At 40.9% G+C, this 27,750-nt stretch overlaps 1 protein-coding gene across 11 annotated transcripts; it reads left to right on the top strand.

The window, feature by feature from the left end:
• The first annotated feature begins 325 nt into the window (after positions 1 to 325).
• On the top strand, positions 326 to 27,410 carry LOC131474469 (reticulon-1-A-like). 11 transcript variants are annotated; one of them, XM_058652339.1, is made up of 10 exons: positions 326 to 1,099; positions 5,663 to 5,710; positions 7,957 to 8,010; positions 11,456 to 12,901; positions 23,020 to 23,227; positions 23,624 to 23,762; positions 24,836 to 24,905; positions 25,543 to 25,589; positions 25,863 to 25,921; positions 26,386 to 27,410. In XM_058652339.1, the coding sequence occupies exons 1-10, from the start codon at positions 568 to 570 to the stop codon at positions 26,426 to 26,428; spliced, it is 2,646 nt and encodes an 881-aa protein (XP_058508322.1). In that variant the 5' UTR covers positions 326 to 567; the 3' UTR covers positions 26,429 to 27,410. The 11 variants fall into 11 exon arrangements, with proteins under 11 accessions (XP_058508322.1, XP_058508319.1, XP_058508323.1 ...); XM_058652336.1 differs by having other exon boundaries at positions 11,024 to 12,901; XM_058652340.1 differs by lacking the exon at positions 5,663 to 5,710.
• Positions 27,411 to 27,750: the final 340 nt, after the last annotated feature.

The following is a 27,750-nucleotide window of genomic DNA, read 5'->3' as shown; positions in this document are numbered from 1 at the left end:
CTTTTAATCGATTTGACAAGTTTCCCACCTCCATCAAAAACTTTTATGCCATATTTTTAAGATTGCTTGTGAATTTCCTGTTTCTTTTTTATTCACAAACCGTAAACTGTCGTAAAAACCCCACTGACGCAAACATGGACTGAGGTGAGGAAGTTCAACTTATGTAATATTTGGTTTTCTGCTCCTTCTAAAATTTAAATGGCGGCCAACAGTGGGCGGGGTCATCTTGGACTTTGGCGACTCTGATTGGTTTGATGTCGCGTCGCTCAGCAACGATCCCACAGCTGATTGGTCGACTGAGTTCCCCCTCTTTCTCAACTTCATGCTGCCTCTGTGGAAGTCGGGTCCGACTCTGGGGCAACTGTCGTGTGGCGCACTTGTCCACGTTTGTCCGGTGTCGAAAAAGTAAAAAAAAATAAAAAAAATAGGCACAGTCACTGGAGGGAGTTTGACCGGCCTTTCCACAGCTCACCACCGGAGAAAGCGTGTCAAGTGAGCCGGAACATTACCGGATCTGAAACTTTTTTTAGTTCCTCCTCAGGAGACAGTTAAAGAAGAAAAAGTAAGATGGCAGACGGTGAAGAGCAGCTCGTCTCCTCAACGACTCCTCTGTTCAGCGACGTGATGCACCACTACCAGGCCGAACCGGAACCCGAGCCCAAATCCGAGCAGGACCTGTTCAGTCTGGACGACATCGTGGACTTGGTCGGCGGAGCTCAGGACGCTCTGGAGCGCCACATAGCCGAAGACAGTGCGTCACACGAGTTCACAGAAACTCCCCCCGCTCCAGTGACGCTACTGGAGCCAGAACCGGTGTCGGTGCCGGAGGTACCGGACTCCACCAGCGCTTGTTTTAAGTCAGACCCCGTTTTAAGAGCAGAGGACCCGATATTAATACCCCGCAAAGCCGAGCCGGAGAGCACAGAGATCGAACCGGAGCCACAGGCTGCCCCTGAGCCTGAGCCAGAGCCTGAGTCAGAGCCTGAGCCAGAGCCTGAGCCACAGCCTGAACCTGCGTCGGACAGCGCCGCCCTCCCCGCGGCTGAACCCCGAAAAGCAGCGCCAGCCCCCGCAGAGGAAGCACCGGCTCCTGCGTCCTGTGAGTATTTACACGGAAAAGCGACCGCGAATGAATGCGTAAATCTGATAAATAAGCTTCATATTTCTCACCGATGCGATGGAAATTCAGCTTTAGCGGAGATTTACGGTGTTTTTTTCTTTATCTTAAGCCGGTTTGTGTGCATCACCTCTGGGTTAGCATTGTGTTCACGCCCCGACGTGAAGCCACAAACCCGCTGTTTTCAACCATAACTATATCCTTAAAACGCGTTGAATGTGGTTATTGTTGTCTTCGTGTATATATATATACATATATGTGTGTGTTTTATGCGTGTCCCGGTAGCGGTACGGGTTAGCTAGCGTTGATGCTAGCCCGGGGCGAGGCGTCAGAGGCGGATGCTCTGGGGCGGAGAGCAGCCGTTTGACGCCCTCGTGAGACCGTGTTTTTGTGGGGGGAGCAGTCTCTTCAGCTGTCGCTTGTGGTGTGTGTGTGTTTTTTAATTTTAATAAAATGTGGATTCATGTCGAAGATGCACTGTCTCATGCGGCAGCTCAGTCGCGGTGTTCCGCCGCTGCTGCGTTGACGCGGCCCACCTGTTTTCTCGCACGCGGCAGGAGGCGTCACGTCAAACTGTAACACTCAATGGCCGAGCGATTCGTTTACCTCCGATAATCCTCTAGTAACCCGTTAACAAGCAATTAACCCCAAAACAACCTGTGTTGTTTAAATGTATTTGAAGAAACATGTCCACCGTTTTCCTCGTTTCACCGCCAGAGTCGTCACCGTCCATCTGCTCGGTGCCGCTAAAGCTGTTGCTAAGATGCCTAGTTCCATTAGCGGACACAGAGCATTTTTCCGGCTCCTGTCTTCTGTGTGCAAATGAAAAACGGCTGCATGAAAATCTCTTGTCTTTTAAAAATACACCACTTTATTGTTTATTATTACATGAAGCTTGAAATGAGTGAGAGAACCAGGTTGGTGTCCAGTCTGTGCTGAAGCTAGCGCTGTTTAAACCGCAGCAGGCCTCATTATTGTCTGCTAACCTGATGATGATGATGATGATGATGATGATGATGTGGTGGTTGAGTTTTTAAAAATGACTTGATGATGTGAAGTAGTCAGTGGTGGGGCTGGACACGTCAGATGATGACTGCATGTCCGATAATGGAAGCAGGCGGTGAGTTGTTAGCACAGCGAGGCTGTGTCTCCCTGAGAGATTAGTCACAACAAAGGAATCCGCTCCACGTCCACTCCCTGTCTTTTTCCACATTATAAACACACACACACACACTCTCAAACAGCCTCAAATCACTGCTGGGTGTGTGTTTAGTCTAGTCATCCACCACCTGTTCTCCATCTTCATCATCATCATCATCTTCCTCCATCTCCACCCAAACCAACGCCTCTGAAGCTCCAGAGGCCTGGTGTCTCCTCATCTTCTCATCATGTTGATGAAGTACAAACATGGTGTTGTTTCTGGTGATGATGATGATGATGATGATAGTGTCTTCGTTGTCGTCGTCGTCGTCGTCGTCGTTGTTGTTGTTTACTGGATGCGGCAGCAGGTAAACAGGCCTGTGTGGGCCTCCAGCACAGATCCAGGGTGGGGCTGCTGCTCTGGCAGAGGCCACAGATGGAGGTGGATGAACTATGAGCTCCAGTTACATGATTCAGCACAGCTCAGTTCAACAGTCTGAACAAAAGAATGACATGTGCACGCAAAAATAAAATCATAAATCACGTAGTTTTACGGCACCATTAAGGAGAACTGAGCTGTGACTGCTGTGGACTATTGTCATCACTGTTTATCTCCATTTATGCCGATAAAACTGCTCTCATGTGGATAAAAACTCAATATAATAGAATATTACATGATACAAAAGGTATTTTATACTACTTTAACTACTACTTTACTAAATCAATAATGAAACATGCATTTTTACAGGTTTTTAAATGGTTAAATACTGAATACTTAAGAAAATACGCTAGTAAACCACATAACAGGCATTTTTACAGTTTTTTGTATGCAAGTTAAAACTAAATAAATAGTAACACGGGCATTTTTACTGGCTTCAAATGGTTAAATTCTGAATATTTTAGAAAATGCTGTAATAAAACCAGCATTTTAACCATTTTCATGTGGTTAAAAATGACACCATGAGTAGTTGAAGTGGACATTGCCCCGGCCCCGCCCACTCTGTCGTCCCCTTCATTGGACACGTGTCTGACCTGACGAGTCTTACTGTGTCTTTACATCACATTCATGTTGTCACCATGGAAACAAAGCTGTGTGTGTGTGTCGGTGTTAATTGTATCGTCTTATTTTGTGTATTTGTTGTTTCCTCTGTATTCTGGTGAAGCCAGCACAGCAGCTGAATAACGTGATGAGAAGCACATGTTGGTCTGTTTTAAATCTTTTCTCTTATCACTGCACATGTTCATAGCAGAACGATGATATCGTTCCAATGCTGACTCGTCACATTCTTCCTGATCTTACAGCTGAAATATTATACTTTGGAATTTACAGAATGTGACATTTATCAGTCTGAGTGAACATGTGTGGAGCACAGGTCGGCCAGTGTGAGTTTTCTCTGTTTTTTACAAATCAGCATGGCCGATAATCTTTTACCCCATCTGATAATGTTATGAAAGTTATGAAACAATACCAAAACATAGCTGAAAAACACTAAATATATGTCTCTCCAATCGACATTTAATGTCTGCAGTGCAATGATATACATATATACATTCAGTAAAAAAACCAAGATAAAGTTTTAAATAAATGTATAGCATTTTTATCGTCATGGCGATATGAGCGCACAATGCCACGAATAATGAAACAGCACATCGCAGATTTTGATAATTTTATCGACAGGAAAAGCTGCTGCCTCCTCAACTTCTGTGCTAGCGCCCTCTACAGGTGCTATTATTCTACTTCTGCTGGGACATGATGAGTATGAAAAATATTCTGTTTAACGATCAGAAGAAACTAAATTACCTTTAAAGTTGGACACAGCATAAAACTTGTATTGGTAACAGCTAACAGCACAAGCACTCGATATCTTAAGAACATGTTCACAGCTTTATTTAATTGATAGACAGACTTTTCCAACAGGAAACTGAAGTTTGTAAACCACTCACTCTCCCACACCAAAGCCCATAGAGAAAATCATTGATTTTAACATCACAGCTCACAGGAGTTGTTGATCCACTGGTGCCTCCATCTCTAAGTTCAAATGTATTATTTTGTCATTTCGGCATTTGAGAAACTTTGTTTGGATTGACCTCAGTGACACAAAGTGACCACACGAGGCAGCAGTAGACCAGCACCTCCTGTGTCCACGTGAGCTAAAATCACTGATTTTCTCTATGGGCTTTGGTGTGGGAGAGTGAGTGTTTTACAAAGTGACACAAACAAAGGTTTCCTGCCGAGTTCTGTAAACTGTACCGTTTTTTTGTGTAGTATGAGCAGTTCATACAGTAACCACAGCGATTACAGGCTCAGACAGGATTGGTTCTGGTTTTGCTGGAGGCCAAGTGTTCTTCTTCTCTCTGTGTGAACACCAACACTGTGACAGTTTAATGTCAGTGTTGTCAGTCTCACATGGGGTTTTTATGGTCTTATTTCACACTTGTGTCTTGGTTCTTAAGTTCACAACCATAAATAATGCAAACAAACTAATTCACTTCATGAACATGTGAGGAAGCTTTTATTGTTGCTGAAATGCTTTTGTTATTATAGTTGCGTCACTGATGTTTGAGGTGGTGGTGGCTCAAGCACAGACGGTCAAATGTCCGTGTTTGGAGTTGTGGATGTGAGGATTAGTCATTTTAACGTGGGTATTTTAAGATGTTCTGTACATGGACGTCGTCTTTATGTTACAAGATGGCAGCAGGTGACGCGTTGTTGGCCCGGTGTCGTCTCTTATATCAGCCTGAGACACGTCGAGACGCACACATGCCTCAGGACACTTATAGCTCCAGAGGACGATGACTCGGCACATGTACTGTACAGTGTGTTATCATCATGGCACGCCACACTTTATTTTAAACCATCACTTTCTCATCGATGAATGAAAATGTCAGAAAACGTCTCATTCGTGATTTCTTTGTCTTTGTTTTATGGAGCAAAGAAACCAGAAAGTGTTCCAGTTTAATGACAAGAAATAATAGCTTAATTTTTATTTTCATTAAAAACAAAAGTATAAACTTCACTTAACAAACTACTTTTGGATGAAAATATATAGTTTGATCTACTGAATGCATAAAATACAGAGTTAAGTGTTTTTAAAATAAATAAGACAATTTTTTTGTGGTTTTCCAGCTCCTTAAATGTTAATATGTTCTCGTTTCTTTGCTCCATAAAACAAAGAAATCATTAAAACTGAATCATTTTTAGTTTATAGACTAAAGCGAGACAAACATGGGTCAATATTTTATGATATTTCATGGACCAAACCACTCATGGATTCATCTAGAAAATGACTGATTATGAAAATAGCCAATATTTACCCTTCGTTAACCATCGTTGGCGTCAGGATCTTGAGAAAGTGTCACCGGCTCTGTTATTCCACTGAGTCTGATTTTGAAATGTGTTTTAAGTCCTAGGTCGTCGTCATCATGACTGGAAGTTAAACCTCGACAGCAGAGGTAAAAAACAAACAAACGTAACAATGAAAGAATCACTTTGATCCAATCACTGACTGATAATCAGATAATCATCATGATTCTATCAAACACTGGATTATAATGTTTGATCATCAATACAAGGAGATTTATGGATGATTTGTGATTGACTGTGATTGTCAAATCTGGATTCTTATCCTACCCAGTGTTTCTCATTACATTACATGTCATTTAGCAGACGCTTTTACGTCGACTTACAATAAGTGCATTTAAACATTTGGGTGCAAACGAGCTAGAAGTAAGTAAGTGCTTCAAGTAAGCTAAACTATAAAGTGCTCGTCATAAGTGCGATGTATAAGTAAGTGCTTCTTTTTTTTTTCTCCTCCCTGTGTCTTACTCACTGATTTAGCTTCTACCAAATGTCAGTAACTGGATTTTCATCTGATTTCATCGGATTTTTTAAATGAAAGAAAGTAGGAGTGTGATTACGTCCCACGTGATGCTTAAATTGTTTGCTTTGGTGACCAGAAGCTGATCAACGTTAGACCTTCTCTGTAATGATCCGACCTTTCGTTGACCTCCCGTGTTGAGCTGCAACTAACAACTGATGAATCTGTTACTTTCTCAATCAATCGATTGGTTGCTGTGATAATGTTGAAAAAGGAAAATCTGTGAAAAGTCAGTCGATGGACACAAGTGTTCACATAAAACAAGAAAGAACTCTGTAGAACATAAGGACTTGTGCGTTACATGAAAGCTGCTAAACAAACACGTGAGAACGTTGTCGCATTTGTACGTATTTGTATTTTTATGGATTTTTTCAGAAGCAGCATTTCCTGTAATATATAGTATATAATAACATCATTCTCCTCTTGTATAAGACACATCAAAGGTGAAAAGTTTTCTTAAGGCTTCGCAAATTCAACCCGTGGCGTTTTGGCCAATTTTCATCATTCGCCACGAAACAGGAAGTGCCTTATAAGTACGGATTTCCCAAAACTTGGTGTGAAGATGTTATCGACCAAGACGAATAGAAAAGTCCACCATAACCATGGCCTCAACTCAACAGGAAGTCGGCCATTTGGGATCTTGGTGGCCATTTTGGCAATTTGCACCTGAAGTGAATGGGCGAGACACAGTTGTTGAAGGGTTTTGTGGTCAGGTTACTTGTGTGGGGACATGTTTTATTCGTCATTATTACGACAGTAGTATCCAGTCTGAAATCTCAGCATTTGTTCAACATGGTGACCTTGTGGTTTGTGACATTTGTTTTGTTTTTTTTGGCTGAAACTGAAGCGAATAATCACGTCCTCCTGATGAGACTGCTGTCATGGATCTCTGCATGTACCCTGATGTCTATCTCTCAGTCATGTGTCTTCTGGCGCTCTTATCCGACTCTACACCTTCAACAAATATTATAAAATCTCACATTCCTCAGAGAACTTGTTGAGTTAGAACTGGAAACGTACAGTAACATTTGAAACGTCTTCAGAATGGTGACGTTTGTGAGCCACAAACAAAATAAATACTCTGATTCATTATATATCATATGAGGGACAGTTTCTAAGTCTGTGACATCTTAAAAATGTGTTCACGTCTTTATCTCGCTGTGAGACAGACTTTTCCTTGTGTAAACTGAAGTTTGTAAACCACTCGCTCTCCCACACCAAAGTCCATAGAGGAAATCAGTGATTTGAACATCACAGGAGTTGCTGCTGCTGCCTCATCACTAAGTTCAAATGTCTTATTTTATCACTTTGTGTTTGAAATCCTTTGTTCAGATTATCATAAATGACACAAAGTGACCACACGAGGCAGCAGAGCACCAGCAGCTCCTGTTAAAATCAGTGGGAGAGTGAGTGGTTTATAAAAGGTCATAGACTGGACCCCTTTTTTGTTGAAGAAGACCTCGGAGCTGGTTTAGATGTTGTTATATGAATCAGGGATACAACTAGAGATTATTTTCATAATCAACTAATGCATAAAATATTAGTATTGAAAAATAATCCAAAACAATGCAGTAAGATGTAAGTGGCTAAGCCGTGATGTCACTGAAAGCTGAACTAGCCCTTTAGCCACACAACAGATCCCTGCTCGGGTGCATGTGAATCAGAATCTGAATCTGATTCTGATTCTGATTCTGATGTGTTTTCCTCATCAGAATCTCAAACTCTGCTCATGTTTTCACTTTATTTTCCTCTGGTCTTTTTCTCTCTTGGGTTTTTTAACTTGACTCTTTTCCTTCTTCCTTCTTCTGGTTTCTTTCACAGATGCACCTTCTCCTCCTAAAGCTCAGCCTCATCTTCTGATGCACTTCCCTACAGGCAAGTCCTCTCTGCTCGCTGCTCTCCTGTCCCCGTCATCCTCGTCCTTTGCATGTTCTGTGGATTTGAGTTTGCCTGTGTTTTGCTCGTGTCACTGTTGTTGCCGTAGAGTAGATCATCGTCACAAGCTCTGACACTGAAGTTGTGTTGTAGAAGAATAAAGGTTCTCCTCAGGTCTGTTTGTATTTGACAGTAAACTTAAAAATGTTCTGTGGGAAGAATCATTATCATTATCTGTTCTTTATTCTTTGTGGTTTCTTATGCTTTATGATGGTATATTATTCTTTATGATGGTTTCTTATGCTTTATTATTCTTTATTCTTTATGGTTTCTTATGCTTTATGATGGTTTCTTATGCTTTTTTATTCTTTATGGTTTCTTATGCTTTATGATTGTATATTATTCTTTATGATGGTTTATTATTCTTTAGTTTTAATGGTTTATGATGGTATATTATGGTTTATGATGGTTTATTATTCTTTAGTCTTTATGGTTTCTTATGCTTTATGATGGTTTATTATGGTTTATGATGGTTTGTTATGCTTTATTATTCTTTATGGTTTCTTATGCTTTATTATGGTTTATTATTCTTTAGTTTTTATGGTTTATGATGGTTTATTATTCTTTAGTCTTTATGGTTTCTTATGCTTTATGATGGTATATTGTTGTTTATGATGGTATATTATTCTTTATGATGGTTTATTATTCTTAAGTTTTTATGTTTTATGATGTTTATTATCCTTTATTATGGTTTATGATGTTTATTATTCTTTATTATGGTTTATTAGCACCAGACCTGGGACAAAACAAACCACATTTTTGCACCGTATCTCCAGACAAATGCTGACAAGGCGTGGACTGTGGGCTCTGGACACTGAGAATATCTATTTGATTTAATACATTTGCTGACGTCTGCAGAGCTGTGCTCGGGTTTGTGGATATCACAAACTCAAAGACGCAATTCTCCAACCGTCTAAAAAATACTCTTACGTGTTGAAGTGTTGATCAGTGTTTGTCAAACTCTGGAAATTATGTTTTTCAAACGTCTTGTTTTTGTCCACAAACTAAAAATGATTGTGTGTGAATGATTTCTTTGTTCTATGGAGCAAATTTAAGCAAAAATTAGAGAAAATAGAAAATATTCACATTTAAAAGGCTAAAAAATGACAGAAACTTGTTTTATTATTAGAAACAAATTAATCTAGTATCAAAATAGTACCACTTATTACGTAATGGATTAATTGTCATAGGACTGCAACGATTAATCAATGATAAATTGTTTTCTAAATGAATCGTCAACTATCTTGATAATTGGTTTAAATGTTTGCTTTTTTTAAGTAAAGTCAGTTCTCTTAGATTTAATTGTCTTTGTAAGTAATATAACAACATTTAGTTAATTTATTAAATATTGGTCTAATGAATCAGTCTTCCCTCTAATCAGGAGGTATTGATTATTATTGAATCTTCAAATCATTTTGTGAACTCTGCCTCCATTTCCTTGCCGCCACCGTTCAAGGGCTGCAATGAAGACTCGATTATTATTATTATTATTATTATTATTATTGTTATTATTAATAACTAGTTTGTCCAAAGACAACAAAATTGTTTTGGAAACAATGATTTAAATTTTTTGGGGACTTGATGTAGTAGATAATCTTTAGCTACAGCCTTAAACCATACATCACATTCATTTTGTTGTATACACAGAATACATTGTCTGCAGTGGTGAACTCACTGTAGTTTTTCACTGATTTTAAGAAATCTGACTGACTGATTCAGGGTGAATTTTATAAAATAAAACCTCCCCCGTCTGTCAGAATTTCTTTAGATGTCAGCGTAAATCAGCTGATTTACTCCTCCAGGTTATTTTCTGCAACCGTCAGGAAGACGCCCTGTACCCGTTTCCCCCTCAAGACTATTTAAAACCAGATGCAGCAGCTTTCACGAGTGCCAGCACGCTAAATACTACAACTGAAGCAAATTTAGGGCTGAGGAATTCACTATAAACAGTCTCAAACCACAGCCCATTCAAAATCAATACCTGATGCTGTCAACTGTCGGCATATTGTTCTCATAATAATGTCTCATTTTGCAGCTGAGTAAGCAGTTTTCCTCAAAAAGGCACAGAATCAGATTTTAATTCTGAGGCCCCCTCTTCAGGTGTATGGTCGTGTTCGTGTTCACACCTTGTTCATTATTCAGCTGACGATTGATCATTTACTAAACTATAGGTCTACCTGCCACAGTCAACCTTTCAGCAGCGTTTGTCTGGACTTAACGGCGTCAATATCATCTGTTAATTCCAATAAAATGGTGGGGAAATGGACTGCAGACCAAACAACATAAACTGACTGTAGGGATAGCATGGATGCTAATGTATGTTGGGCTAGCCTTTGATAGCCTTTGACAATATCAGTCAATAGCATCAACAACCTGTCCACGGATAAATGTTGCTACATGTTCTGCTGATTAAATGTGAAACAAAAAAAGCCTACGATCAAAAGTAACGGTAGTAGCGTTTGGACGGATGGCAGTTCCTCCAACAGGAACACCCCCCTCAAGTCGAAAATTCCTACTTACGATTACAACTAGAACGCATCATTACTGACATGTTCAGACCAGACATTGTGGAGATAGCACAGCATAACATAGCTTGTGGGTCACACTCACACGGGTGTGACATAATTCCCACTTGCGATTTATGACTTCTGGAATGTACTTAAACATACTCAAAACATGTAGGCCAGCATCTTAAGTCTAAATTCCAAACAAATGTGTTGCACAAAGACGGACAATACAAACATATGTTTTGCAATCTAGCTCTACTTATGTTGGGTTTATGTTGGCTGGTTTGCAGTTCCAAAGGGTCCTTTTTCCTTTGTTTCAATCTCCAAACTTTACTTGGTGTGATTTCTGTGCTAACTTCTACCCCGGTGTGGTGGGCTCTGTAAGGAATGGAGTATGTCTTTGATATGTGCTGTATTGCATTTTCCCTCCTCCCTCTCTACTCAAGCACTTGGGCAGAAGGGTGATTCCCCTGCTCCCATCTCTCCTCTCTCTCCTCTTCACTCCCCCGACTCTCTGGAGGAGCTCTCCCTGACTGAGAGTCCAAACCAGCCCCCTACTTCAGCATCTGCTGGGCCCCTGGGCTCCTTCTCCACTCAGCCCCCCACTACTCTTTCCAAGGGCATGCCTTGGGAGCGTGAAGAGGTTGACTCCGGACCGGGTCGTAGTAATAACAAGGAAGATCTTCTAGATCCATTAGCTGGTCCTTATCTGAGTTTAGGGAAAAACCCAGTGCCTCATAATCCATGTGAAGACAGCGGAGTTTCCTTTTCACCTGAAGAGAAGCTAATTAGCTCAGACAGGTCTTCCACTGGCCCCTCCCCTGTGAATCCTCAGATGATGGTCCCCGAATCTCACCTTGACTCCTCTAATCCAACAGAGCACTGGGATTCACCATTCCTAACATCTCAAGACAACTCCAAGGTCTCCATGGATAGCTTCTCTAAGAACACGGCCCCTATTAGCGCCCCCAAGTACGAGCCAGACCTGCACAGTAACCAGTCTGATGAAGATGATGACTTGATGTACGAGGTGAAGAAGAATGTTAACCCCTTTGAAGGCTTTTCCCCACTGGCGGATAGTGGGTACTCTCATTTTGGAGACTCTAAGTCTGACAGCAGAGCCTCTAAGATGTCGGAGAGTCCCACTCCTGATCTGGTCCAGTATGGACAGACTGGAGAATCCCAGGATAGCCCTCCATCTTTTGTAGATGAGGTCAAAACATTTGAGACCGCCAGCAAGATGGCCACTGACTCACTCATGCAGTCAATGAATCAGTTTTCATCGGGTTATAATGAGGATGAAGAAGAAGAAGATGAGGAGGAGGATTCCGCTCTTCCACCATCGCTTCCAGACATCCTGAAATCTTCCCCACTCAACCCAGAAAAAATCGACTCTGGATCTTCAGAGGGAAGCCCAGAGGAGCAGAGCCCCATCTTAGAACGAAGGATGATGGAGTCGCCCAACCCGCCAATCAATCTGTCCGCCAATAACCCGTTTGCGTTTGATGCTAAAGTGTCCCTGCTGAAGGAGATGACTGAGGAGATGGAGGTGAGGGCTGCTGACCAAGCAAAGGTTGATGATGACAAACCGTTTGGTGCATTCGATCTTGTCAGAGAGGCCAAGGAAACCACTCCAGTCAAGGTCAAAGAAGAGGAACCTGTCGAGATCGAGCAGAAGGATTGGTTCTCGAGCCACGATTCCCCCAAAATGGCTGAAAAATTTGAGCCTCTTGACTTCCAGAGCAAAAAGACCCTGGCTGAGGATTCAGATTCAGAGTCCCCGACAGCAGACTCACTGTCTCCTGTCCTGGAGGCCATGGCCAAAAACCCTGCCAGCTTCCAGGTGGAAACCGAGAAGAAGGACCTGCAGATGGAGGCGGAGGAAGTAGAGGTGGCTGAGGAGGTCTCTGAGCATGAAGTGTCCTCTGAGGAGTTTGAGTTCATTGAGCGACCACCCAGGGGCGTCATTGATGAGTTTCTTGAGGCTCTGGATACTTCCAAGTTTGCCTCATCTAAGCCCCCTGAAATCCCCATGGATGACGACCTGAGCTTCGGTCACACAGATGTGGCTCCACCTCCAACAAAAGTTGCCCCACCCCCAGTGGTCGAGGAGGAAGCTCCAAGTCAGAGCTCCTACTGCCTTCTAACTCAGGCATCACCACAGAAGAGCAAGGCCGAGCTGGAGAAGTTGAACATCCAGCAGCCTCCGCCCCCCTCTGCTCCCCTCGACCACTCCCCCGTCCAAAAACCCGAGGAACCTGTCGCCAAGAAGAGTACGGTGGTTGGAAAACTCTTTAAGATGCCAAACCTGAACATAAGAGCAGGTAAACTAAACCATTTCTGGCATGGAAACCAACCCCAACCCACATCCTCCTGTTTTTACTGCCACCTCCATGTTCATCCGCATAATTTTCATCTTTACCCTTTTTCGTTTTCTCTCGTGATCGCCCCCCCCCCCCCCCCCCCCCCCAAAAAAAAAAAAACAAACAACTGACTAGCAGCCAGTTTATACTTTCAACCTCATCCCTTTCTCCCCAGTGCCCACTTTTCTTTTTTGCATTGTCCTTGTTTTGAGTTTCCTCTGAAGATTAACCCTTGCCAGCTTTCATTCACGTTTTGCTTGTTTCATCTGCATTTTGACGTTTAATTTTTTAAACTTGCTGCATTTTGAGCCTTTCTCTCTCATTAACATCATCTGATCACGTTGTTTTGTTTGTTGAAGTTTGTGATGCGGTAAGTACAATGGGTTATTTGACATTGATTTTTAAAGAATTTCTCTGTTTTATTTGACTTTTGAAAAACTAGTAGTACAAGGAAAAGAAGTAAGTCGATGCTATATTATACATAATGAAACGTATTTTTTTGACTTAAAGGTACAGTGTGTAAAATGTTGCCGGTAAATGTATAAAAGTTTCTGCAGGCTCATTCTGGGGTCATGAAAAACATTTTATACAAACAGGTCATCAAACACATTTAAAATTTATTATAATATTTGATATCTTAAGAACATGTTCACGTCTTTATCTCACTGTGAGACAGGAAACTGAAGTTTGTAAACCACTCACTCTCCCACACCAAACCCCATAGAGAAATTCAGTGATTTTAACATCACATACACAGGAGTTGTTGATCCACTGCTGCCTCCATCACTAAGTGCGAATGTCTTATTTTGTAAAATAAGGCATTTGAAATCCTTTCTTCAGATTAACCTCAGTGACACAAAGTGTCCACAAGAGGCAGCGGTAGACCAGCAGCTCCTGTGTCCCCGCAAGCTGATCTTATCTATGAGGTTTGGTGTGGGAGAGTGAATGATTTACGAACTTCAGTTTCCTGTTGGAATAGGCGCAGTGACAGTGAGAAACAGTTGAACTGTCCCTTTAAAAACACTGGCCACCCCAACCCTCCACCCCCCAGTTGGCTCTCGGCTGAATAGGATTACCTCGCTGTCTGGTTTTAGCTTCTCACTGCCAGGGAAACTGGAGATGCTCAATTGTAACCCAACACCACTTTAGCCCCCGACACACACACACACACACCCTGTTAATGAGTGAACAGGCCTATGCTGAGATTTATGTGCTTTACAACCACACCTATGATTCCATCAGATTTCATGTACCAGAGACTGTGTACAGTATGTGACTGAGCGATGAACAGGACGTAAAAGCTTGTAATCTGCCGCTACACATATATCTACAAACATCGTTAACCCTCTCAAAATGCCAAGTATTGCCACCCCCTAATAATGGTTTGAGTCAAACAATCAGTTTTCCATAGATTAAATAATCATTTTAGAGCAAAAAACAAACTATTTGGTATTTTTATCACTTGTCACATGACTCATAAATCTTAACTTTGATATGAAGTTGTAGTAAATGTCAGATTCTCTTTGTGTCCATGACGACGCCTTCAGTCTCCAGTTTAATACATGACTGTTTTATTTAAGTAAACATGGATCAATCTGGTTTATGCACGCACGCACACAGTTACAGACACACACAAGCGACTGTGTAACTACAGCAGGAGGACTTTGGTCACATAGAACGAGCTGGTCTGTAACTGTGTGTGTGTGTGTGACTGTGTGTGTGTGTGTGTGTGTGTGTTAATTAAAGCCGCCGCCTCCTCCTCCTGCATTGCGACACTGGCAGACCCACAAAGATTCTCCTCCGACCCAGATTCCACTCAGCAAATGTTCTTGGTTGTGATTTTCATAGTGTTCTTCATGAGTGGAGGAGGTGTGGCACTGCAGCACACACACACACACACACACATATGCACACACGCACACACGCCTGCTCCTGATCATCTGATCTGAATTAGACAGGATTCTGGATCTTGTCATGATTTAAGCGTCTGTGACGACACTTCCTGCTTTTAAAGGCGGTCGCATTGATAATCATCATATTTATTATATTAAACACAATAAATATTATAAATGTTGATTAAAAACAGGACGAGGAGGTAGCAGCAGCAGCTTCTGCAGTCTACGGTCATATTATGGGATTTAAGCTGCTTTGTTTAATATTTTAAAAACCAATATCCAGATCTGGTGCTGCTTTAAGTTTTGTTTTTCAATATTGTTATTGAGGAGTCATTTCTTACTAAACTTGAATCATTATGTAAATGAAACGTTTTCAGTTGAAATGATTTAGCAACATTCATCGAGGTTCTGAGAACATTTGTAACAAACGTCTGATAATGAAATAATAATCAGTGAATCCTCAGAGGCAAACGCAGACTTTGTTCTTTTCTTACCCAATCGTGTGTTTGAGCAGTGAAATCACGCCGCGCACCGACTCCTCGTCTCCAACAGTGACTCGGCACTTTTCACCACTAAGCTAATCAATAATAATAGAGACAAACATTTCATTAAAACAATATCTTTATACCTTTTTCTGAGATTCAGTTTTTTATTCTTTGTATTTCTGGCTTTTAAAGTGAGATAATAATGAGAAGAATAGAGGATCATTTTACCTTATTACCTAACCCTTATGAGCATTTTTAAATGAATGTTAGTGTTTTATAATCTAAGTGATCTCTCCCCATTTATAACAAACGTTATTTAATTGTATGTAAATCTGAAATATTCATTTGGATTATTTATCTTTTATTCATCCACCTTTTATCTCTAATCCTGGGTCTGGGAGAGAAGAAGAAGAAGAAGAAGAAGAGTGGAGGCAGACAGTGGTTTTTAACATGACACTGTTGCCCACTAGTGGACGACGTGTGTAATCGCCGCTCTGATGAGACACAAGTGATGTTTGTTAAACAACTTCACTCAGATGATCACTGGAGTTTAAATATAATCCCTGATTTCATTCAGGGATTATATTGTTGTTATCAGGGGTCAGAAGGTCACCAACTGTTTTTGTTTTTCAGTTTTTTTTCCCCAAACCTGGACCTGGTCTGAGCTCAGGTCTCGTCTCCACACCATGACTTTAAATCATCAGAATTAATCTTTAATTCTGATGTTAATCTCACTATTTCTCTTCTGTAGTTGATTGTTTATTGTTAGTGACGCATTGATTTTGAGAGGCTACATTTCATTACGTGTGTGTGTGCGTGTGTGTTCGCGCGTGTGTGTGTGTGTGTGTGTGTGTGTGCGTGTGTGAGAGTGTGTGTAAAGATCAGACTGAGGCAGAGACGTTTATAGTTGCTGCGTCAGAGCTCTGGCAGCAGACGCTCAGCTGACACTTTTCTCGCTGCAGTCGTCGTCCTCCTCCAGAGGAAACCTCAGTAGGGTCCTCCTCCTCCTCCTCCTCCTCCTCCTCTTACTCACACACGCATGCCTCCTGCGTTCGGGTTCCTCTCTGTGTGGAATGTGTGTTTGCTGATCAGACGGCATGGAGAACGACTTTGTGGAGAAACCTGCGGCCAAAACCTGCAGGCAGCACGGTACTCCTCCTCCTCCTCCTCCTCCTCCTCCTCCTCTTCTGTCTTCTTTTAGCTGCTGGATTAGCTGTGTTTTTTTGCCGTGGCTCTCGTTCTCCCGAAGCCTCTGATGATGTGAAATAATCTAATCTGTAATTCAGAGCTGGACGTTTAAGACGACGAGCTTTGCCAACTTTTGCGACGATAAACCTGTAGTTTTTGTACAGCGTCACAATGTTGATGTTAAAGGTGCAGTAGGTGAACTTTTATTCTGTCATCTGTGTGGGATTATAAGTGTTTTCTGGTCAAGTCTTGCAGATTATCACACAGACAGACAGACAGACAGACAGACAGACAGACAGACAGACAGACAGACAGCAGTGATGGGACAGTTTTTCTGTCCGAGACCTTTGGACGGTTAGACACTGACCAAAGGTAGGGCAGAGAGAGGAGGGGCTTATGAGCAGGGTGACATCATCGTTGTGGCAGTCTACTGATTGGACGACATGCTGATGAGTGTGAGGAGAACGAGCTTTGAGCTTTTGAGACGCCATGTTTACCGTGTGTGTGTGTGAGAGAGGTCAGAGGTCATGTGTCACACGACAAAACAAAAAAAACGAATAATTTTCTCAAGTTTTTTTTTTTCTTTTTTTTAGGGAAAAAATTGTGAATCAATTAGTTTTTTAGGGACGAGTGGATGTGATACTGCTCAGATATCAAACAGATGACTAAATAAAATCAGCGATAGCATTTTAGCTGAACTGCTTGTTACTGCAGTATTTGTCCCACAGTTGTAGAATGATGTCTTTGAAATGACTCAGCATAAATGTGTAGTTCACAGCTTCATTCATACGTTCATAAACTGTCAGACTAATATCAGTGTCTCGATCCCCCAGTTTGTGACGTTAGCGTCATGGAATGTTGTTATTTTTTTGAAGATGGAAAAATGAAAAGTTGCCTTTCCGAAGTTAGTGTCAAGAACACACGTGGTTTAGTGAGTGGTATGGCGCCTCCTACTGGTCAAAATCCATATTACAAAAACACACTTCAATCCCCGGGAGTGAATGATGATCCCACTAAAATGTATTTTATAGTAAATATTGGCATCATTAGTGTGTTAATCACTCTCGAGCATGAATTCATACGTTCATACGTCGGTACAGGTCGTGTTTATTCATCGTCACTATTTATTAACAGCTTTAAAAACAACAGTCTGCTCATTGTTAGTGAATGTTAGGTATTGATTCTGAGAGGTTACATTTAATTACCCGCGCGTGTGTGTGTGTGTGTGTGTGTGTGTGTGTGTGTGTGTGTGTGTGTGTGTGTTACCTCTTTCCAGCATAAACGGCAAAGAAACCCGACAATATTCACTTTTTAAAAAAAAAAACCTCCAAAAATGTTTTATTTTTAAAATGATCAAAATGGTTTACAATGAATTTAGTTATCGATGTATAATAGTTTTAAACCCATTGAAAAAACCTCCAGATGTTTCACCAACAGGTTAAACCTGTATAATTGATTACACTTTTTTCTTTCTTTTTTTTATAAATATCAGAGGCTTCTGTAGAAACAGAAAGAAAATGCTGTATCACATTCTTAAAAACTCACCATTCACCATAAATGCAATATTTTTCCTAATATTATTTACGAAGAATATGTAGAAAAATGAATGAACAAAGAAAATAATAATGAAGGCTGTCATGAGTTTATTAGACTTGTATGTAACAGTTAAAAATGCTATAAATGTAATAATTTACTACAGAATAAACACAGATTCTAATGGGTTGCATTTAAATGTTTAACTCATTATGCAACTCATTATTTCTGTTTGACCTTTTCCTGTCACAGTCACCGTGTGTTACCATGGTGACGGTATCGAGATAAAAGGCATAGTTCAAGCTTACAGGGTACAATTCCAGTCACTCGACGAATAAAATGTACGATAAGTCTACGATATCTACATCACAGGATCACGTCTTTATCTCACTGTTAGACTTCAAGTTTTCTCTCCCACATCAAAGTCCATAGAGAAAATCAATGATTTAAGCTTGCGGGGATACAGGAGCTGCTGGTCCACTGCTGCCTCGTGTGGTCACTTTGTGTCACTTAAATAAATGTAAATTAAGTTTTTCAAAAGCCGAAGTGACAAAATAAGACATTTGAACTTGTATTTATGGTTTATGGATTTCAGTTTGGATTATCTGATTATTTTTATTCTCATTATTGTTGCCGGTTAATGATGTTCTCTCTCAAATGTATTTCTTATTTTATTAGTTTTCTCAGATCTGAGGACAGTTGTGTTAAATGTTTAAAGATCAAAGACAACACACACACACACACACACACACATTTATCAGTTCAAACAGCTGATGGAATAAATGATTGCTTGTAATCAATCATCTGTTTATTCACAAGGAGCAGAGCAGCACATCTCTCTCTCTCTCTCTCTCTCTCTCTCCACACCTTTAACTTCTCCCCCTTTCATTTTTTCTGACCGTCTTACTCTCGTCCTCCCTATTGTCTCTCTCTTCCTTATTTTCTCCCTCCCTCTCTTGCCATCTCTATCTTCCTCACTCCCTTCTCTGTCTCGCCCCCCTCCTCACTCTCTCGTCTTCCTCTTCTATTACTCTCTCTTCCTCCCTCTCTCACACACACGCTCCCTCACTCCCTTCTCTGTCTCGCCCCCCTCCTCACTCTCTCGTCTTCCTCTTCTATTACTCTCTCTTCCTCCCTCTCTCACACACACACACGCTCCCTCCCTCTCTCTCTCGGGTCAGTCAGGCGGAGCTGCGTGTGTGTAACGGAGGTTCAAGATGGACGCCAAACGGGGTTAGTCTGCCGTTAATCTTTTTTTAATTCTCTCTTCCTTCACGTTAACACGCGGTAAAACGTCGATCTCTGTGGCCGCGGTCATGTTTGCATGGAGCCGGTACGCGGCGGCGGTGGCGGCGGCGGCGGCGGTGGTGGCGGCTGCCTCAGGCTCGGAGGAGGAGGCGGACCGGACCGGGCCGCCGCCCCCGCTTGCGGAGGTCACACCGGAGATATAGCGTCCATGTCCCCGCTGTGGCGACGAGACTGCCGTTGGCTGCTTTCTGTCACATATATTAATAAAGAACAGTTTCCGGTGAATGATAAAGATAATAAGCCGCTGAGGAGCGAGCAGTAGCCGAGTTTAGTTCGCTGTGATGCGGCGTCTATTTTTAGCCGGGTTCGGCGATGCTAGCACGCTGCTACCATATGTAGCCAGGCGGCTGAGCCTCCTCCTCCCGCTCCTCCCGCTCCTCCTCTTTCCACCGCCTCCTCCTCTGCTTCTACACCTTCAACCATAACCACAACACCGGCTCTCTGCATGAAAACTCTCCCGGCCTTCGCTGCTGCGGGGCGGCTAACGGAGCTAACGCGGAGGTGGTAGCATGGTGAGCGGCGAAGCTAACAGGCTGCCAGCGCCCACTTTGACCCGGAGCTCCGCGACAACAACAACACCTTTAAATATATGATTTTAATCAGCAACTTTAAATAAAAGTACGGCAAATAATAGCACCGTGGTATAATAATCTCAGCGTGGTTCTGACGTGTTCCAGGCCCCAGACCTTCTGTCAAATTCGGCTAAACTCGTTCATCTGTCACAGCCTCGAAACCAAGATTTATCTATAAATATGTTATTAATCAATAACTAAATCAACTGCCAATTATGTATAATCGTCATTTTAGCTTCTTAAATGTTCTGCTTTCTTTGCTCCTTTTAACAAGTCATTAAAACTGAATCATCAATCAAGACATTTAAAAAATATAATGACTTGTTATCATTTGAGAAACATTTTTTAACATTTTCAGACATTTTTATGGACCACACTGTTGTTCCGAAAAATGAATTGATTATGAAAATAATCGTTTAATACAAAATGTTGAAAAACACAGTGTGGACTGAAGGTTGAGGTCGTCTTTACCCAAAGTGTTTGGGAATATTTTTGAATGATTACTAAATAAATTATCAAGAAAAAACATTCTATAATTCTCAGATATTCCAGCTGCTTAAATGTGAATATGTTGCTCCATAAAACAAAGAAGTCATTAAAACGTTATTGTTTAGAGGTTTGTGAAACACTGACCAAACGATTATTCCACAAAACAGATGAATGGATTATGGGAATAATTGCAGTCCTCCATCTTTTGTACTAAATGGTGAAAAACAGCCGTAAAGAAGTAAAAAAAAAAAGAGTTAATTTTATCGGACGTTAAAGCCAACAGCGGGAATATTTTGTTCAGCCTTAAATGTTTTGTTAGCTGTACGTGACGCTGACTCACACACTCAGCACCTGCCTTTGTCTCTGTGTTCAGCCTGCGTTTGCAATTTTAATAAAGCTACTTGTTTTATCAGACAACACTGTCTGTACATGTGAAGTTCAACTCTGAATTTATTCCTGCAGAGCTAAAACAAAAAATCATTACTTCTTACAAGGTTTTAACCGTTAGTCTTACTAAAAAAATTAACATTCAATCCATTTTGTAAATAAATGTATATTCAAAGTTGTAATTCATCAAAATAATCTCAAGTCCACTCACTAAATACTGGTAATAAATGCACGACAACTTAGGTCGTCATATATACGTGTGTATATATGTATCTATGTACATATGTGCGTGTATGTGTATATGTATATATATATTTATATGTATATATATATGTATATGCAGAGCTAAAACAAATGTACACGTTTAACACCTCAATGTCAACTTTAGAACCACTTCTCTTTCGACATTTAGATTATTATCAACCTGGGAGTTTTGTTTGCAGATTTTTATAAAGCCGCTTGTTTTTGTGGTTAAACCTGCAGCTGTGTGTGTTAGTGTCGTACAGTTTGTCACGATGTTTGAGGAAACTCGGACAGTCTAATATTGTCCACTGACCTGCGAGGAATTCCCTGCTGAAATATAAGCATGTGCTCAGTGCAGGGCTCAGGAGCTCAGCTGTCCCCTCTCACTGTCCTGTCCTCGTCACAGACACCAGAAAATATTCACATTTAAGAAGCTGAAAAATGACAGAAACTAGAAAATATTCACATTTAAGAAGCTGAAAAATGACAGAAACTAGAAAATATTCACGTTTAAGAAGCTGAAAAATGACAGAAACTAGAAAATATTCACATTTAAGAAGCTGAAAAATTACAGAAACTAGAAAATATTCACATTTAAGAAGCTGAAAAATGACAGAAACTAGAAAATATTCACATTTAAGAAGCTGAAAAATGACAAACTAGAAAATATTCACGTTTAAGAAGCTGAAAAATGACAGAAACTAGAAAATATTCACATTTAAGAAGCTGAAAAATTACAGAAACTAGAAAATATTCACATTTAAGAAGCTGAAAAATGACAAACTAGAAAATATTCACGTTTAAGAAGCTGAAAAATGACAGAAACTAGAAAATATTCATGTTTAAGAAGCTGAAAAATGACAGAATCTAGAAAATATTCATGTTTAAGAAGCTGAAAAATGACAGAATCTAGAAAATATTCACATTTAAGAAGCTGAAAAATTACAGAAACTAGAAAATATTCACATTTAAGAAGCTGAAAAATTACAGAAACTAGAAAATATTCACATTTAAGAAGCTGAAAAATTACAGAAACTAGAAAATATTCACATTTAAGAAGCTGAAAAATTACAGAAACTAGAAAATATTCACATTTAAGAAGCTGAAAAAAGATTGAAAATTGTTTTAATTATTAAAAACAAAAAGGTTGATTAAAAAAATGATTTGAAGCCGGTGGAGTCTTGTTTTTCTTCTTAAGTTCTGGATGATAGTTTTTTAAATGTCTGAATGTTGACGATAATGAGTGTTCACAAACATGTGACACCCAAAACCCTAAAAAAAGTTCTGCTCATCATTGTGTGTGTGTGTGTGTGTGTGTGTGTGTGTAAAGTTTCTCCCCGAGAACAATCTCACTAAAAACATTGTCTGACATTAGATCTGAATCAAATCACATCCATGTTCAGGAAAGATCTCATGATTCCTCAAGTGTTCACGTGAAATCCACAGGAAGCTGCAGCGTTTAATCCATTCATTGGTCATTCAACTGTTTTTGTCTTTGTTCCATAAAACAAGATGTTTGAGAGCATTTTTCACCAGGTTTCACCAGGTTCTGCACCTGACGCTCACGTCTAAGAGAGAATTCTGGTGTTTTCCACCAAGTCTTGGGGGGAGGGTATTTGTCCAAAAATTGTACATTTGTTTTATAAAGTTGATATTTTTGCCTGAGTAACAATTGATTGTTGGGTAATTGTGAACAAAATAAGGAAATAATTGGAGGTTAAAGTAGAAACGCCTTTTCTAGTCTTGATGACTTACTCAGAGCTGCTATTACAGTGTTAACATTCACTCATTCATACACATATTTCATAACCATTCACACACAGCCGTCAGGAGCAACGTGGGGTTAAATGTCACCATGTCCGGAATCGTGACCCTTGACCTTCTGATGCCCTTGAAACCACAGGAAGTTGAATTTGTTTATTATTAAAATATAGAGCAGGAAGAACTAACCTCCCTCCCTCCTCCTCCTCCTCCTGCAGTGGTGGATCTCCTCTACTGGCGTGATGTGAAGGCCACGGGCGTGGTGTTTGGCGCCATCTTGCTGCTCCTCCTGTCACTGACGGTGTGCAGCATCGTTAGCGTGTGCTCCTACATCGGCCTGGCTCTGCTCTCCGTCACCGTCTGCTTCAGGATATACAAGGGAATCCTGCAGGCCATCCAGAAGTCTGATGAGGGTCACCCCTTCAAGTGAGTCCTGACTGTCCTGACCCACCTGGTCCTGACTGTCCTGACTGTCCTGACCCACCTGGTCCTGACTGTCCTGACCCACCTGGTCCTGACCCACCTGGTCCTGACTGTCCTGACCCACCTGGTCCTGACTGTCCTGACCCACCTTGCTCCATAAAACAGAGAAATCACAAAAACAAGACATTTGAGAACATCAATCCCTCGTTTGACAAACATGTTTCTGACGTTTTATAAACCTGACGATTACTTAATTAACTGATGATGAAAATTAACGTTAATTGCAGCTTTAATTTTGTTAATTGTAAGAAGAAAGATTATAGTTTAAATTATAAATGAGCTCTAATCACACTATAGCTGCTCTGTATTCAAACCCCAATCCCCTGCTGTCCCTCTCAGGCAGTACCTGGACCAGGAGGTGGCGCTGTCCGAGGACATGGTCCACAAGTACAGTGACATGGCTCTGGCCAAACTCAACAAGGCCATCTGTGAGCTGAGGCACCTGTTCCTGGTGGAGGACCTGGTCGACTCCATCAAGGTGAGAACCACGGCAGAAAGTCACTTTACATCAGTCTGATAACATTTGATACAAATAACAAATGTAGACAGACAGGAAAGTGAAGTTTGTAAAACACTCACTCTCTCACACCAAACCTCAGAGAGAAAACCAGTGGTTTTAGCTGCGCGGACACACGAGCTGCTGCTCTGCTGCCTCGTGTGGTCACTTTGTGCCAAACGCCGAATTTAACAAAATAAGACATGAGAAGTTAGTGATGGAGGCAGTAAGTTTAAATGTGGACCAGCAGCTCCTGTGTCCCCCCTGAGCTCAAATGTGAGAGAGTGAGTGGTTTACAAACGTCCAACAGTGAGACGTGAACGTCTGAGTGAATTTCCTGGGACATTTTAAAGACCTGCAAACAAACAGTCACAGGAAGTCAAGTTACAGGCGTACACAATATCCCAGAATGCCCCGGGACATGCAGGGAATGTGGAGTATTCCTGCCTCCTGATGGGATTAAAGAAGCAGACGTCTCTGTAAGGGAATGTGTGCAGCGCTGCTCTGTGATGAGCCGTGTGCAGATCTGTGTTTGGACTGCAGTGGGTGGGGCCAGTGGGCGGGGCAACATGGTGACAACAGGCGTCCGACAGCTGCACAGGTCTGAGTCACATTCCACTGTGAACCAATTGACTCCGACTTTACGTTAACATGAACACAGGTGACTGTGCTCCAGTGCGCCCCCTGTGCCCAGCAACATGCCAGTGAATGGGGACAAAAAAAGCTTCAGTCTAGGAAATCTTATGAAGTCTTTATCTCACTGTGACACAGAACCAAAGTCCACTGAGAAAATCAGTGATTTGAGCTCAGTGGGGACACAGCAGCTGCTTGTGACTTTGTTCAGATTCACCTCAGTGACACAAAGTGACCACACGAGGCAGCAGAGGAGCAGAAACTTGACTTTCCTGTTGGAAAAGTCTAACCTCCATAGAAAGTCAGTGCTCACTTGTCAAAGCTGAGGAATTGAATCATTTTTTTATATTCGGGGAAAATAAGGACCTTAAATGACCTGTCATTAAGAAATCAAATCTAAAAATCTGTTTGTTCCTCTGTAGTTTGCCGTGTTGATGTGGATCCTCACCTACGTCGGTGCCTTGTTCAACGGCCTCACTCTCCTCATCCTCGGTGAGCAACAATAACACACTCGTGCATTTGTTGGTTTTGGCTCCATCTGCTGGTGAAATCAGGGCCTGAATTAAATCGAAACCAACTCACCCTGAAAATAAGGAAAGATAGTGTTGAAAGATTTTGTGGGGAAATGTCTTAAATTGTAAATTATCTTGTGATATTTGCCATTTTTAAATCATTAATATTATTATTATTATAATAAGATAAGATAAGATAGTCCTTTATTTGTCCCACAGTGGGGAAATGTATTATTACTGTTGTGGTTGTTGTTATTATCATTATTATTATTATTATCATTATTATTATTATTATTATCATTATTATAATAATGAAATTTTTGTTCTCATAAACTTGATATATGTCACTAAAGTCACTGAAACTCAAGTTTCATCCAAAAAGTAACATTTAAAGGTTTTTGATGACTCGTTTACACACTATTTTCATTGGAAATTGTGTATTTTAATCATGTAAAAGCAGTTTTTTTGTATTATTTCTTATCACTGAACTGTTTATATTTCATCAGATGGAGGAACATTTCTATAAATCAGGATAAATTGAGTATTTTCTTCCCTGATTAACGTGATAAAGTATAGAATTGTGTTAAATTTTTTGTTCTTGTGTCTTTGATTGACAGTTGTGGTCGGAGCGTTCAGCTGCCCGATCGTCTACGAAAAACACCAGGTAAGACCCGCCCCCTTTTTTACCCATAATCCTGCTGTTTTTTGATCACAAACGGGGGATTGAAGACGATTTAAAATGTTTGGATCGTTGATTCTGTCACTTTGATTTTTTTCAGCTTCTTAAAACAAAGAAATCATTCCAACTGAATCGTTTTCTTTGTTTTTAAACCTTTTAATAGACAAAAGTCTCTCAGCACATGAATGGATTTTGAAACTAATCCCTAAAAAGGTGTTGTGGTGTTCTAAAACCATGATTGTTTGTGTCGTTTTTCAGGCTCAGATCGATCACTACGTGGCTCTGGTCAACAACCAGATCAAAGACGTCGTGGGAAAGTAAGACAATCACTCTCATCTTTGATTAAAAAGTTAAAGACAAAAGAATCCTCGTGTTTTTCTAGTTTCCTGTTGGAAAAGTCGAACAGTGAGATAACGACATGAACAAGTTCTTAAATAGACTCGATTTTATTCGTTTACTACATTTGTTACGTGCCTGAAATCAGTTGTAAAGCACTCACTCTCCTTCACCAAAGCCTGGAGAAAACCAGTGATTTTAACGTCACACACACACACAGGAGTTGTTGGTCCACTGCTGCCTCTATCACCAAGTTCAAATGTCTCATTTTTGTGAAATTGGCATTTGAAAACAAAGTGACCACACGAGGCAGCAGAGGACCAGCAGCTCCTGTGTCCCCGCAGCTAAAATCCCTGATTTTCTCTGTGGGCTTTGGTGTGGGAGAGTGAGTGCTTCACAAACGCACACCAGACCAATGAATGTCGTCATTTTGTCGTTCCTGCAGGATTCAGGCAAAGGTTCCCGGGATGAAGCGTAAGGTGGAGTGAAGCACCGACAGGTCGCAGGCTGCATTCAGGAAGTCTTGAGAAGGATGCTGGTGGGGGGGGTGGGGGGATGTGTGTGTTAAAGAAGGTGTGAAGAGCAGGGGGAGGGGCCTGGTGGTGACACAGCCCTTCTTACTTCAGTTGTCAAAAAATAAACACTTTTTTTTCCAGCTCAGAATTCCTGTTTTTGTGTTTTCTGGAAAAGTCGGATCAGTTTTACGTCGATGTTTTTTCTCCGTTTTTAATTGACCCCTCCCTCTCTCTCTCTTCACCCAGTGCATTGTGGGAGGTCGGCCGCCTCTTCGGATGGTTTTTACGTGATGTTGTTTATTACACGTTATTGTTCTGCGATGACGAGCGGCGGAAAAAGTCGTTTTTTTTTGTCGTAGGGTTTCGAGTACTTTGTGATTTTTTTTTTTTTAACCATCAAAGTCAGAGCTCACGTCGTCGATAAATCTGCTGCGTGGTTTTTCCTCGGACGTGATGAACGGATGAAGTGGTGAACAGCGTCTTTGACTTCTGGTAGAGCGGCGGGGGTGGGCGGGGTTTGAGTTGTATAATCATAGAAAAAAAAAACAGTCACTGCTTCTGCGTAACTTTAGCTACAAACATCTAGAAACACACACAGTTATCTCCATGTCATCGCAGTCGTGTCTGTACGGAAACTCGTTTACATTCATCCACGTCAGAGAAAACACGGAAAAAGTCTAAAAAAAACAAATAAAGACATGAAATTTAAAAAAATAAAGTAACCATAAACTGTCTGTGGAGCTGAGTATCTTAACAAAGTTACAAACGTCATGTGACTTTTTGGGGAAAAACCTTCTGTTTGTTATGCAAGTATATTTGTGAATGATAAACTTCATACTTCAATTGTGACGATGATTAAAAAGCTTCCCGTCCGTCGGGAGTCGTGTTTGTGGAATGCATTGTGAGATGTAAACAATTATCAATAAAGCTTCTAGATGAAGAAAAAAAAACAACATCCCCGCTTCCTGGTTTTTTGTCTGCTGTCGTGAGGCTAACGAGCGTTAGCGAAATGAGATGCTTTAAGATCAAATAAATACATTTTCTGTAAGTATGTTGTGTTCAGGATGTCTATGACTACTAGAATACTATAAATCGGACTTTTCTACTGTACACTTTGAGAAACTTCAAATTAAAACTCACATATTTGGACTTTTAAATCAAATAATCAACTTTGAGATTCAATAAAAAGTTAATTTCTAGTGAAGTTCTAGACAAGACTGAATAGGTTTTGTTCAGGACATCTATGACTACTAGAATACTATAAATCAGACATTTTTACTGAACACTTTAAGAGG

Source organism: Solea solea, chromosome 15 (genome assembly GCF_958295425.1).
Source record: "Solea solea chromosome 15, fSolSol10.1, whole genome shotgun sequence".
Lineage (NCBI taxonomy): Eukaryota > Metazoa > Chordata > Actinopteri > Pleuronectiformes > Soleidae > Solea > Solea solea.
Note: the sequence above shows the minus strand (reverse complement) of the source record. Positions and strands in the feature narration are given on the sequence as shown.